Raw genomic sequence first — 13,219 nt, 5'->3', positions numbered from 1 at the left:
TTCAGATGTTTTGAATTCTGCTTGTCCAGTTCCAAATAATTCCTGCTCCAAGAATTCTGCTTTTCAGTGGTATTCAGACCACAACACCAGCACATATCAGTGGGAGCTGGAAAATGAACTCATTCAAACATACAATACGGACTTCAGGAAAACAATGGAGGTGCAGGTGACATTCCTATTTTTAAAATCATCACGTTTGAGTCTTGGTGATGGGAGAAGGAGGAAGCAATCATGTTGCCTGACAGCAGGCACTTATTAGAGCAACTTAGTTTAAAAAAGTCATGTCCCTAGTTCCATGGATGGGCAATGTAAAGTAAAAGACTCTTCCAGAAGATGGTGAGCCTTGTTTTGAGTTGGCAGAGAAACTTCACTTGGCTGATTCTTTGAGGATCCTACAAGGGTAAAGTGTCCTGCTAATAACTACCCTTCACATAGTTACATGCCAGTTAGTAGGTGGTAGGAATACCTTCCATTGTTAAAATGTTTGAACAACTTGTAAGCAGAAGAGAAGCTTAATGGTTAATTGGGTACCTTGACATATGCACACTTAAAAAAAAATCCAAATGGTCCTTAATAACCTCCATTTTTATTTGTTTATTGAAGGGGATGTAAGTTCTTAGCTCATTTATGAGAAGAGAGAGTCCAAATTGCAACTTTTGAAAATGTGACCCACTATATGTAGCAGCAAGAGCAAAATTAATCTTTTTCCAATCTGTAGGTTTATTTAATTTTATGCAAACATAAAAAGCTCTAGGCAGCTAGACATATATTAAGAAAGACAAATTAACATCAAAAACACAAGCAATCCTAGTAATTTCCTGTATGTGCAAAGGGAAAATAAACCTCTTTGCTATGTACTAATCCCAAGCCCAATATTCCCCCAGCCCTCAGCTGCCCTCCTCCTCCTCAAAGGCCTGGGAACAGAGCTGGGGGTTTTACAATATGCCAAAAAGATCAGCAGTAATCTTACTGTAGAATGAAGAAGAGGGAGTAGAAAGCACTAAGAAAAAACAAAGCAAAAAAACCCCACCCTCCCTGAACAACTCTATAAAGAAAAGCTTTTTGATGCCCCCAAGGCTATGTTCATCCTTAACAAACAAGGACTGTGTGTTCCTTCCTGTTACCCCTGCTTGCTCTTTTGGGTTTTTTTTCTAGTAAGCGTAACACAAGAAATCAGAGGCACTTGGATCATTAAACATATTTATTGTTTAAAGTTCCTAATTTGGCATTATCTGTACTCTGCGACCAAGCCAGAAATGTGGATGTGCATGAAGGCAAGCCAGGTTACAGAACTGCACTTCTATAGCTCTTGCAGCTCACCAGCACTACTAACCCCAAGAACTGAAAGCCATTTACCAGATCACCTCAAATCAGAAATTGGTTCAAAACCCACAGCATTTGCCTCCTGTAGTTCTGCCACAGCTGTTTCATAGCATGCATTTAAGCAAATGAGCTGGGGGACAATCTTGACAACACCCTTTGACTATTGCTGCCACATATAATTTCCTAATATTTATAAAGGCTACAAAACCAGACATGCTGTCACAGATTTGTCTTGTGAGCTCATAAGTGCAAAGTTCAGCTTTTACATTCACCTTACACCATTGAGGTCAGCTTGGGCCATAATCATCCCACTTAAACAAAAGCCTCTAAAATCAGGCTTTCATAAGAAAAAAGTGACAAGAAATCTCAATCATGAAGAGAACTATCAATTACAGGTATAATTGAAAATAAATATGGGTATGTCTGAATCTAAAGGGAGGTTTAAGGGAAGAAAAATTGTATATATTTGAGAGAAAGGATGTTCTAGGACCTTTACCCTGTAAGAAATACAGATGCAATTCTGTAAGACAGTAAATTCCAAAAAGTTAATGTTATTAAAGAAGAGAACACCTATTTTTATTTAATTTCATTCCAATGTCCTTAAAAGTTACAGAACAGCTGATACTGCAACAAAAAACCAGCTAATTCATAGAGGAATAAAACCAATAGAAAAGTCAGATTAAATCCACAGTGCACAGCAGTAACCCTTGTGAACAAATGGAACAAAACCAAAGTAAATGATCAAAACCTCATACCTTTCTACACAACCCTGCCAGTTACATCAATAACTAATAAAGTTCCCTACTCAGACGGGAATGTCAAAAGCAGACACTGGAAGTTTCTACTGCATTTCCCCAGGAATATCACAGACCGGTAGAACTCATTGTATGCATAAGTTATGTTTTTCTGGAGGGAGGGGTTTCCTGGAAACTTTTCAAGTGTTCTTACAGTGCTACCCACAAGAAGAACAATTCTTACAACACACACAAAAATAATATGTTTTTATATTGACTAGCTGATGCAAGAGATGGAAGGAACCATCAGGTCTAGGGGAAAAAACCCTGTTATTTTAAATATAAGGCATGAAGAACATTTGCCACTCTTCTTCCTCTGCTTCAGCTCTGTGAACTCTATGAACAGAGATCAGTTGAGAGCAAGAAGTCCTAACAGAAAGGTCACAGTGTCTCCTTTCTTGGCAGTTAAAACTCAAGAAGCTTAGATTTCTTTCCTAGACATACAAACCACCACCCCACCACACTCTTTCTTTGATTTGTATTTCCATTCTTTCATTGCAGAGAAGCTTTTCTGGTTAGTCTCTCTGCAAGTAACTTTAAAACAAGGTTGGATGCCTTCATTTATTTTGAAAACACAGATGGAAAAATGCTATGGAAAAACAAACTTTTGGAAGAAGAGCTACTGGCATTTTACACACAGAATGAATGCCGGTTTATATTGCTGGAACAGTCAAAACACAAGGCAGTTCAGCTACAGGTGGAGAACCACCAGCACCAGCAGCACTTCGAAATCATTTGCTGTCAGCAATACTCAGTATATCATGGTCTCAGTAGAGATCCTTCCATGCATGTTGCAAAACATTAGCTCTAGTTTGGCTCCTTTACATACTCCAGGCTACACTGCTGTCCTCTACAGTGTCCACACACCTTCCTCCACGGCACCAAGCCACACACTGAAAGGAGAGTTTGCAATATGTGCAAGGTGAAATTGTGACTAATTCTTCATGACAGCATATTTTAAAAAACCTCCCAAGACACCTGACAGGAGCAGGACTTCTTCCCAGGCAGGCACACAAAGCAGGCCAAAGCTGCACTCTTTAACACTTCTACTTGTGGCACAATGCATCCTGAGTGTTTTGGGCTTTCCAGGAAGACCCCTCTCAGTGGTTAAGTAGAAGTGCTGAAGGGAGGTGACTTGAACTACCAGGATTAAATAGGCATATTTTTCCAGGATATTCAGAGGTTTAGTATCTTTTTTTGTGGATATTAACATTGTGGCGGCTGCTACCATGTGCTTCCCGTTTTGTTGTGAACTAAACTGTAAGATTTATAAGAAATATCTCATGGGGAAAGAACTCTGTTTTCTTGTAAGTGTCAAGGCTGGAGAAGGCAGTTTCACACTTTTGAAGCAAAATCTGCCTTGGCGGACTGTTTAAAACGTCTTCTCAGCTCAGCCCTCACAATGTGTTTCCTCTGTTAAGAAATGTGAAAAGTGTTATTAATCTGAAATTGTATTCAAAACCGGCTGCAAGGAGAGCAGTAGCTGAAACGTGACCGCAGAGTGTCTGTCCAAAGGACAGAAACCCCTGTGCTCTCCAGTGAATGATTCCAGGGGGAGTCATTCAGATGCGGTTTGCCTGTGGGCAGGAGTAAGCCACAATCCTGAGTTGGAGGGGACCCATCAATATCGAGTCCAACTCCTGGTCCTGCACAGGACCATCCCCAAGAGTCACACCATGTGCCCCAGAGCATTGTCCAAACGCTTCTTGAACTCTGTCAGCCTTGGTGCTGAGACCACTTCCCTGGGGAGCCTGTTCCAGCACCCAAACACCCTCTCGGTGAAGAACCTTTTCTTCATATCCAGCCTAAACCTCCCCTGACACAACTTCAGGGCATTCCCTCGGGTCCTGTCACTGGTCACCACAGAGAAGAGATCAGTGCCTGCCCCTCCGCTTCCCCTCGTGAGGCAGTAATCAGTTGAGTACCGGTGCTGCCCCCGGTAAGGCTACCCGGGACACACCACCCACAGCCGGGGGCTCGGCTGGATCACGACGTTCCACTGCCCACATCGAAGGCCCGCCGCACCCGCGGGGACACCGCGCCCTCTCCCGGCTGCGGCCGGATTGACACCCGCTCGGCCCGCCCGCGCTTGTCCCTCGCCGCGGCCCGTAGTGACGCCGCCCGATCCGTCCCGGTGCCGCCGGGGTGTTTCCGCTTGTCGGCGACGGGCGATGGTGAGCGGGGCTCGGCCCGGCCCGGCGGGAGCGCGGCCCGCGGGGCACAGTGGGGCTGTGGGCACGGCGGGGCTGTGGGCACGGCGGGGCTGTGGGCANGGGGCTGTGGGCACGGCGGGGCTGTGGGCATGGCGGGGCTGTGGGCACGGCGGGGCTGTGCCGGCCGCCCCCCTCGGGCATCCGCCGCCAGCGCCCCGCGTTTTGCGGAGTCACCGCCGGCGCCTGCAGGCCGGGCAGGGGGGAGCGCGGGCGGAGGGACCGGGCCGGGCAGGGCAATTCTCTTTGTTTACTGGCTTTGGGCAGCCGGTTGGAGTATATTAGTGCTTCGTTTAGACGGGAGAAATGCAGTTACGGCGTTTCTGTACATGGAACTGCGCCTGGGCTCACGATTCATAGAACTGTACACGCATTTGGGGTTTTTTATTTTGTTTTTTTTTTTTCCCTTTTATCTAGGGGCAAAGTCAGAGCGGTGGACACGGTCCTGGTGGTAGCAAGAAGGATGACAAGGTAACAAATACTTACAGGATGAAGTACAAGCTCTGCTACAGAGGTTGGCTGCAGTAGCCTTTTTTATACGATTTTTTTTATTATTATTCTTGTATTTGGAACTGCATAAAACTATGCTCTTGCTGGCTCTGATGAATGTCTTTATTTTTTCTGAGTGTGTATTGGAGAAAACAGGTGCTGTTCAAAAATAGGAAAGGGCGCTTAAGGGAAACTGAAGCTAATTGACAGTAATTTATTTTTGAAAAGAATAAAGCTATAAATGCATCAGGGTTCAGAAAAACTAATTGCCTTCAAGCTATCACTTAAGGAACTGATTTTGGCTTGAAAGTGACATCATACAGTCACCTGCATGAGGTGTATCCTTCACATTTTGGGCCTTTAGAGGCCTTGCTGGTCTCATTTGGGAGTGGAAGTACAATGTACATGGCAGGCAGTGTCCAAGCTGGGACACTGAAAGTGTGTTATCCTTTGATTGAAGTGCAGCAGAAAGCTTCAGATTCAATATTTTCCTCAACCCCTCAAGTATTAGTTTTGTTTGTGATTTACATCAGGCTTGAGCCTTCCATGTTCTGTATTCACTGAAAACTGGCAGAAGTCTAAATTAGAAAGGGGGTGTAAAATAAGCAGGAGAAGAAATTTTTTCGTAAAAAATAAAAGTCGTATTTCTTTTGGGCTTCTCGCTGTAGATCCTGAGGAGACAGTTTTGTTATGAAGCCCTTCACCTTGCACTCTTTCTTGGTTTGTGCACTTAACACCTGTGTGTATTTTCTCATTGTTATTATGCTGATTTCTTTTTTCTTTTCATGGAATTCTTTTTATGAACAAGGATAAGAAGAAGAAATATGAACCTCCGGTTCCAACCAGAGTGGGGAAAAAGAAGAAGAAAACAAAGGGACCAGATGCTGCCAGCAAACTGCCCCTGGGTGAGCATTCTGCCTGTCCAGCAGTGCTGGGATGTTTGCTCTTCGGGAAGTGTGGAGTTGTCCTCTCCTTTAGATCTGGCTCTGGGCAGGTCATAAACACAAAGCCAAATGGAATTTTGTTTCTAATTAACATGGAAAAAAACCACAAAATGCAAGATGGAGCCTGTGAATTTCCCAGTAAGAGAGAAAGGAATTAAAGTGAGAAGAAATTCAGAGAAAACATTATCTTTAAATATGTTTTTTGTCTGGAATTGCAGTGGGACAAGTAAAATAGTGACTGCTGCTTATGTAGGAGTTACTACCAGAAAAAAAACCCCAGGATTTCTGGAAATGAATTAGTGAATAACTGGTACCATGTCAAACTTGGTCTAAAATACTGGGATTCTGTTTTGGTTACAGTGACTCCTCACACACAGTGCAGACTCAAATTGTTGAAATTGGAGAGAATTAAAGATTATCTGTTAATGGAGGAAGAATTTATCAGAAATCAAGAACAGATGAAACCTTTGGAAGAAAAACAAGAGGTGAGGTTTGAGTGAACTGTTGCTTCTAATGTTACAGTAAGTGCTCTCATCAATGTGAACTTCATACCAAAGCAGTGGAAATAAAGTGCCACGAATGTGAAAGTTGATACAAACATATTAGGTTTATCACAATTCTTCATTAACTGGCTAAATGGTTTTAAACCAAGCATGGATTACTACAGATGAGGCCACAGTGATTTTTTGTTTCTTAGTGCTCTGCCAAAGTGTAGCCCCCAGATATCCATCAACAGAGAAAGAATATTCTACTTATTCACATCCATATAGTAGAGTCCATAGGATAGGACTAAAATAATAGTGGGTTTTGTTACTGGCTTCTGCTTTTATGCCTTTTGTGGCAGCAAAACAACAATAGGAAAGACTGGTTTTGTTATATTTTGTCTGAATTGTTGAGCCAGTGTGGTACAAGAAGGTTTTTTGCCTATGTTGTCTTTTCTTGGATTCCCTTAACAGGAAGAAAGATCCAAGGTGGATGATCTGAGGGGAACACCGATGTCCGTGGGTACCTTGGAGGAGATCATTGATGACAACCACGCCATCGTGTCCACGTCGGTAGGATCAGAACACTATGTCAGTATTCTGTCCTTTGTGGACAAGGATCTGCTGGAGCCAGGCTGTTCTGTTTTACTAAATCACAAGGTGAGTTGTTTTTATAAAATTAAGTTTCTTACAAGTTCTTGTACTGTTTTTAACTTGCCTTTTTTTTCTGAGAACCACAGGAGAGAGAATGCTGTATTGTATGTATGTATGTATGTATGCTGAGTGTGCATTTCACACACCTAGAGGGGCATTGAGATTAGGTTTGAGCTTGTATTCATAATGCTGCCTGCCTTCTTTGACAACTCTTAATTCTTGAATTAGGTTCATGCTGTGATAGGAGTCCTGATGGATGACACAGACCCTTTAGTGACTGTGATGAAAGTAGAGAAAGCTCCTCAAGAAACGTACGCTGACATTGGTGGCCTTGACAACCAGATTCAAGAAATCAAGGTATTCAGTTGTACTCACAGAGCCAACAACGTAGCTGTTGTGTTAGGAGCTCAAAAGGGAAACAGCAGGACCAGCTGCTGTTCATGTAGTGGTGGTTTGTATCTTGCTAGAGTGCATTTCTTCATTTGATTTCACTGGGCAGGCTCGTGGACCTCAGTCTTTTAAGCAGATCTTTAGCAGCTGCATGCATAGGAACATTTCACAGTTGCTCTGGAACCTGTAGAGCCCAGAGCTTGTAAAATCTCTCCAACAACTTATTATTTTGCAACATATAAAGTTAATGATTGTTGCAATTAGAGAGTTAAATTGTAAAAAGTGCAGATGTTGTTTTGAGCATCTGATGGCCTGCGATCTGAGGATTTAGTGCTTGGCTTGTTTTGTGTTTGCATTCACTTGTTTGGTTGGGGGTGAGGGGGTGTTTTCTACCAGCAGAGCTGTGCCTGAACCCTGGTGAAACTCAACCCTTTTGCTTTGGGTAGGTGTCCAAAACCACAAATGCTCTTAAAATACTGATCTGTAGTATCTGGTAAGACTTTATAGAAGGCATCCTTCCATAAAGTGTCCCCCTGCCCCAGGGTCCTCCATGAGTGGATCCCTCATGGGGCTCTAAATTCAGCATGATGCATTGAGGTTGGAATAGGGGAAACACTCAACTGCTCCTCTTCCACATGTCAAACAGAAATAATAGGAAAAGTTGTGCAAATAGAGTAGTTGGCTGCCTTAGGATTGGAGGCAACAGAGAGCTATGCTTTTCAAGGTCTGTCTTGAAATCAGTTAAGTTCTTTTTGCCTTTATTACTTTTAGGAATGCTGTTCTGGAGATCCCCACAGATCTTTATAAAAACACACATTTGTTTTTTTTTGTGCTGCAGGAGTCTGTGGAGCTTCCTCTTACCCACCCTGAATATTATGAAGAGATGGGTATAAAGCCACCCAAAGGAGTCATTCTGTATGGACCACCTGGCACAGGTATTTTACAGTGCAGTAACATCTGTGCTAACACAAGTAAAATAAATTATGCTTGGTCAGTATTTAAAGCATTGCCAAGTCTGTCACAAATGTCACATGACTGTTTTGTTAAGGCACCCCTCCCTCTCTGCCTTCCTCCCTTCCCCTTCTTTCCTTTCTCTCCCCCCTCTGCAAACTAATAACAATATTTCTTTCATCTAAAAATAGGTAAAACTTTACTCGCCAAAGCAGTGGCAAACCAAACTTCAGCAACCTTCCTGAGAGTGGTTGGCTCAGAGCTCATACAGAAGTACTTGGGTGACGGCCCGAAGCTCGTGCGGGAGCTGTTCCGCGTGGCAGAGGAACACGCTCCATCCATCGTCTTCATCGATGAAATCGATGCCATTGGAACAAAGAGGTACAGTGTCTGAGCTCCCACCTCACACACGGGTATTGCCAGGGACAACGAGGGGTTTACTAGAAACACTCCTTTGCAACTATACTGGGACTCAGTTTCTTAGTTCTGCGACTGTTTTCATATACTATTGTTGATGTAAGCATTTTTAATAAGTACCACTTCAAATAACTTCTTTGGAACCAAAATATATTGCAATATTTTCATATTAAATAGACATGACCGGAGACTTAACCTCTGTTCTCTTGCTACTTGAGGGCATCTCTATGAGAGAGTGTCAAAACCAGAAAGACATGCTGTGTATATGTGCATGTGGGATCCCCTAACTGCAAATCCAAGTGTACAGTAATTGGCTTTAGCGATCCAACAATAAAGCAGAATACTTAGTACACAGTATATCCATTTGTCATTTGCCTCTCTGGCTAAAAACTTATGCTCTGAGAACATTACACAGTAAGTTACTGTCTTGGAGAAGCATTGCTTATGCCACACTAAACTGTTGTTGAGCCCATATCCAAGCTGTATTACTTTGAAAATTCTGTAGGCTTGTTGGAACTGTGCAATACAAATAGTCTTTAAAGTAGTCGGTGTTTTCTAAATAAATTAGAAAGTGCTCATATACATACACAGCCACTAGCCCAAAGTGCCAGTATAGGCAGCTGCTCCCCAATGTATGGATGCATATGCTTTTAAGAATTAGGTTTTTGCCTCTTTTTGTGTTAATTTTGTTGGGGGGAAAGAAGATATTTCCAAATATGTAACGAACTGTGGAAAAAGAATATATTTCCTTTGTATGATGACTATTAATTCCCCAGCAACAAGAATAGTCTCTTTACGTACTTAGATGCCACAATGATTCTGAAAACCTGCGTTTTGTTTTGTAAGCATAAACATTAAATGTGAAAAAAAATTACCCCGTGGATGTTTAAAAAAAATACCCCCTTCCCCCGCACTTTGCCACTTTGTGGCAGTTTACATGGTGCTTTTTCTGACTGTGCTCTTTTTCTTAAAGGTATGATTCAAATTCAGGTGGTGAGAGAGAGATCCAGCGCACAATGTTGGAACTGCTGAACCAGCTGGATGGGTTTGACTCTCGGGGAGATGTTAAAGTTATTATGGCTACAAACAGAATAGAAACACTGGACCCAGCTTTAATTAGGCCAGGTAAGGGACATCCTGCTGTGTATGCTTAAGCCTCTTTTCTTGTGAAAGGACTTGTCTAAACTTGACAAACTCAGGCAGGTAAAAAGAATGCAAGTTACTGCTTTGTCCTTATTCACCATCTCATCTCTGCTGGTGCATCTGTTAAAATTGGAACCCATTTACAAGCTTCCAAATAGGAGAAAAACCTAAGAAGAGAAGAAATGTGTTAATTCCTCTGACATATACATAACAATTTGAATAGTCTTCCTTTCTGTGAAGGTGGCACAGCCATTTTAACTAGTTGTTAAGCCGTGTGCAGCAGCAGCAGCAGCAGCATTTCACTAACACCTGCAGCAGCTGGGGAAGGTAGGGCAGCACCACCTGTGCTTCAGGGATGAGAGCCTAAGCCTTAAGGGAGACAGCCTGGATTCTGGTGCAGGGAAACCAGGCTGCTTTCTTATTGACCTGGTACACTGCCGTTTGGGGGTGAGGGAGATGTGTATGTTACATGTTGAGCTTGAACAGGGACAGGTAGTATTTCTGAATGGCCACTAAAAATGTACTGAGACATAATGTCTGTGGTGTCTGTTAAATCAGAAGGTAGAGAGCAACACAGAGATCAAAGGATTTACCTTCAAGTAAATACTGAAGTTGTAAGTAAGTATCCTAAATGTAAAGATACTCCTAAAGTAACAGAGTTAAGAGTAAAGATAACTTAAGATGACATTGTCAAAGAACTACTCTGAACAGTCACCAGACTAGACCTGAGGAGTTAGAATAAAAAACTTCACAGTATAAAGTTGCTGAGGTATGTTTGTGTTTTTCAAAAAAAGTCTGGTTTTGTCACCATCTTAGGTTTACACCCTTCAACTCAAACCCAGTGCTGTTAGAGTACAGAGGAGATAATACTATGCCAGTGTTGAAAGACAGCTAAGATGATCTGGAAGTTGTTGGAAGGGAACTTCCTACACCTGTGTATCTGGTATTTAAATAAATTACAACCACTGCTTGTGCAACCAGGGCACTTGTAGCAGCTTGGTGGACTGATTTACCATTGTGTATCATAGTCTGAGTTGTCTGATGTGGTGCTATCACCCTTTTTAGAAAAGATGTTTTAAAGAAAAACAGGAGTGATTTGGAGACAGAAAATATTTTTCAAAAGATTGCTCAGTTGAAACAATGAGTACCAGAACATCCAAAGTCCCTACTGACAGAGGAAACAGCGGGTAGGGACTTGCAACAAAACTACTTTTGTAAAATCTTTCTTCTTCAGTTAGGGGTGTTTTGATTTTGGTTTTGTTTCTGGTTTGTTTTTTAGGGGTTTTTTATAAGGAGGAAGAGTTATTCAAGTTGGCATAGTGATTTATCTCCTGTGTGTGTGTGGCAGAAAATTAAATTTCAGAACTAAATGTAATTGCAGTGTAGAACGAAATATATTACAAGAACATAAGTATTTCATTAACACTTTTCTGTGCTGTGATACAATGGGATTTTTTATATTTATATGTGACTCAAGGAAGGTTTCTTATGTTTCCAAGGTGAGGGGGTCTCTTGCCTGCACTGACAGACTGTTTCAGCATCACAGTATCTTTCAGCTCCAGTAGCTTCCTGTTCATTGCAAATAGTCTGATCTCACTTTCTACTCTAAGACATGATTCACTGTGGCATGAAGAATCATAGAATTGTTTAGGTTGGAAAGAACCTTTAAGATCATTCAGTCCAACCATTAAGCTAACATGGCCGACTCCACCACTAAGCCATGCCCCCAAGTGCCACATGTACATCTCTTCTGAGCACTTCCAGGGATGGCGGTTCCATCACTTCCCTGAGGAACCTCTTCCAATGCTTGACAACCCTCTCCGTGAAGAAATTTTTCCCAGTATTCAGTCTAAACCTCCCCTGGTGCAACTTGAGTCCATTTTCTCTTGACCTATTGCCTGTTACCTGGTAGAAGAGACCATCTCCCACCTGCCTACAGCCTCCTTTCAGGTAGCTGTAGAGTGATAAGGTCTCCCCTGAGCCTCCTTTTCTCCAGGCTGAACACTCCCAGCTCCCTCAGCCACTCCTCATAAGACTTGTGCTCCAGGCCATTCACCAGCTCCTTTGCCTTGCTCTGGACACACCCCAGCGAAACAGTTGCTGTCAGTCAGACCTTCACATGTTATTCCTGCTCTGTTTCCAACAGCTGCATGGAAAAAACCTAGGACTGAACTTTTTTTTTTGCACAGGACGTATTGATAGGAAAATAGAGTTCCCTCTACCCGATGAAAAGACGAAGAAACGAATCTTCCAGATTCACACAAGCAGAATGACGTTGGCAGATGATGTGACTTTGGATGAGCTGATTATGGCAAAAGATGATCTCAGTGGTGCAGATATTAAGGTTAGTGCCCATCACCATTCTTCACTTCAAAGCAAAAATTCAATCTCATTTTTACTGCATCCAAAACTGTTGTCTATTGAACTGTTCTCTAGTCCCTTGTGTTTATGTTACTGAGGGACAGTTGGATGGCTTTAAAATACCTTTTATGCATGACATGTACTCTGCTGTCCAAGTGGGAAATTAAAAAAAACCATAATTATGAGGAAGCTTGTGCTGGTAAGAGTACATACCTGTGTTATATGAATATGAAATTTTAAAAGTAGCAAAGTGCAAAAAAGGGGAATGTGGAATTTTGTGCAAGGTATATGAAATATTACTTAAGATAGTGCAGGATAAAAAGCAATTTTAGGGAATATGTTGCAAGCAGATAAAAATTTAACTGTAGATTAGAAAAATTCAGGCTTTTCTAAAGCCCTGGCTGGAGTTACCACACTCATGAGCTTAAACCAATGTCACATATCTCTTATCTCCCTGCAGAAGGATCACACAGTCCACTGGGGACAGAGCTGGGTCTGTCTGTCCTCGCAGGAGGGAAACAGTGTTGTTACAAAGCTGCCTTTCTGTCAGTGAAGTGTTCCTCTGACTATTCTGTCCTTACCCAGCCTGTTTTACATGCTTCAGTGCTGCTGAACAGCATCAAACTGCAGAACATAGATTTTGTTAACACTCCTCACTTTTACAGTCTTTGGAGCAGTATAAAGATGCAGCTGCTTTCAGAGGTGTGACTCAAAGGGGTTGCAGAGCAACTGTAACTGTTCTTGCTTTCTGTGTTGCAGGCAATTTGTACAGAAGCCGGACTGATGGCTTTGAGGGAACGGCGAATGAAAGTAACAAATGAAGATTTCAAAAAGTCTAAAGAGAACGTTCTCTACAAGAAGCAGGAGGGAACCCCTGAGGGACTGTATCTTTAAGTCCTCTCTCTCTGTGGGGACTGCCTAGAACTCTCTGTGTTGATGAGAGTCTTGTGTAAAACCACATAGCTAATTTTCATTAATGAACAAGTTAAAAGCTGGTGGGTTGTGGTTTTTCAGTCAGTGTAACTCTTCATTTCCCAATAAAACATTTATTTGAATTGAAC

The 13,219-nt window shown here is 42.3% G+C and overlaps 1 protein-coding gene across 1 annotated transcript; it reads left to right on the top strand.

Moving 5' to 3' along the window:
- Positions 1 to 4,070: 4,070 nt before the first annotated feature.
- On the top strand, positions 4,071 to 13,219 carry PSMC1 (proteasome 26S subunit, ATPase 1). The gene is made up of 11 exons (XM_017813860.1): positions 4,071 to 4,291; positions 4,745 to 4,798; positions 5,625 to 5,721; positions 6,121 to 6,245; positions 6,717 to 6,902; positions 7,125 to 7,253; positions 8,125 to 8,221; positions 8,429 to 8,618; positions 9,628 to 9,779; positions 11,987 to 12,141; positions 12,918 to 13,219. The coding sequence occupies exons 1-11, from the start codon at positions 4,289 to 4,291 to the stop codon at positions 13,050 to 13,052; spliced, it is 1,323 nt and encodes a 440-aa protein (XP_017669349.1). The 5' UTR covers positions 4,071 to 4,288; the 3' UTR covers positions 13,053 to 13,219.

Source organism: Lepidothrix coronata, unplaced genomic scaffold (genome assembly GCF_001604755.1).
Source record: "Lepidothrix coronata isolate B3197 unplaced genomic scaffold, Lepidothrix_coronata-1.0 Scaffold43, whole genome shotgun sequence".
In the NCBI taxonomy this organism is placed as follows: domain Eukaryota; kingdom Metazoa; phylum Chordata; class Aves; order Passeriformes; family Pipridae; genus Lepidothrix; species Lepidothrix coronata.
This window is presented reverse-complemented; position numbering and strand designations above follow the sequence as displayed.

What these genes read in the sequence shown, in the direction of transcription:
- PSMC1 (XM_017813860.1), top strand. An exon ending in TGCCAGCAAACTGCCCCTGG is followed by an intron (nt 5,722 to 6,120) that starts GTGAGCATTCTG and finishes TTTTGGTTACAG; the next exon opens with TGACTCCTCACACACAGTGC. An exon ending in GTATGGACCACCTGGCACAG is followed by an intron (nt 8,222 to 8,428) that starts GTATTTTACAGT and finishes ATCTAAAAATAG; the next exon opens with GTAAAACTTTACTCGCCAAA.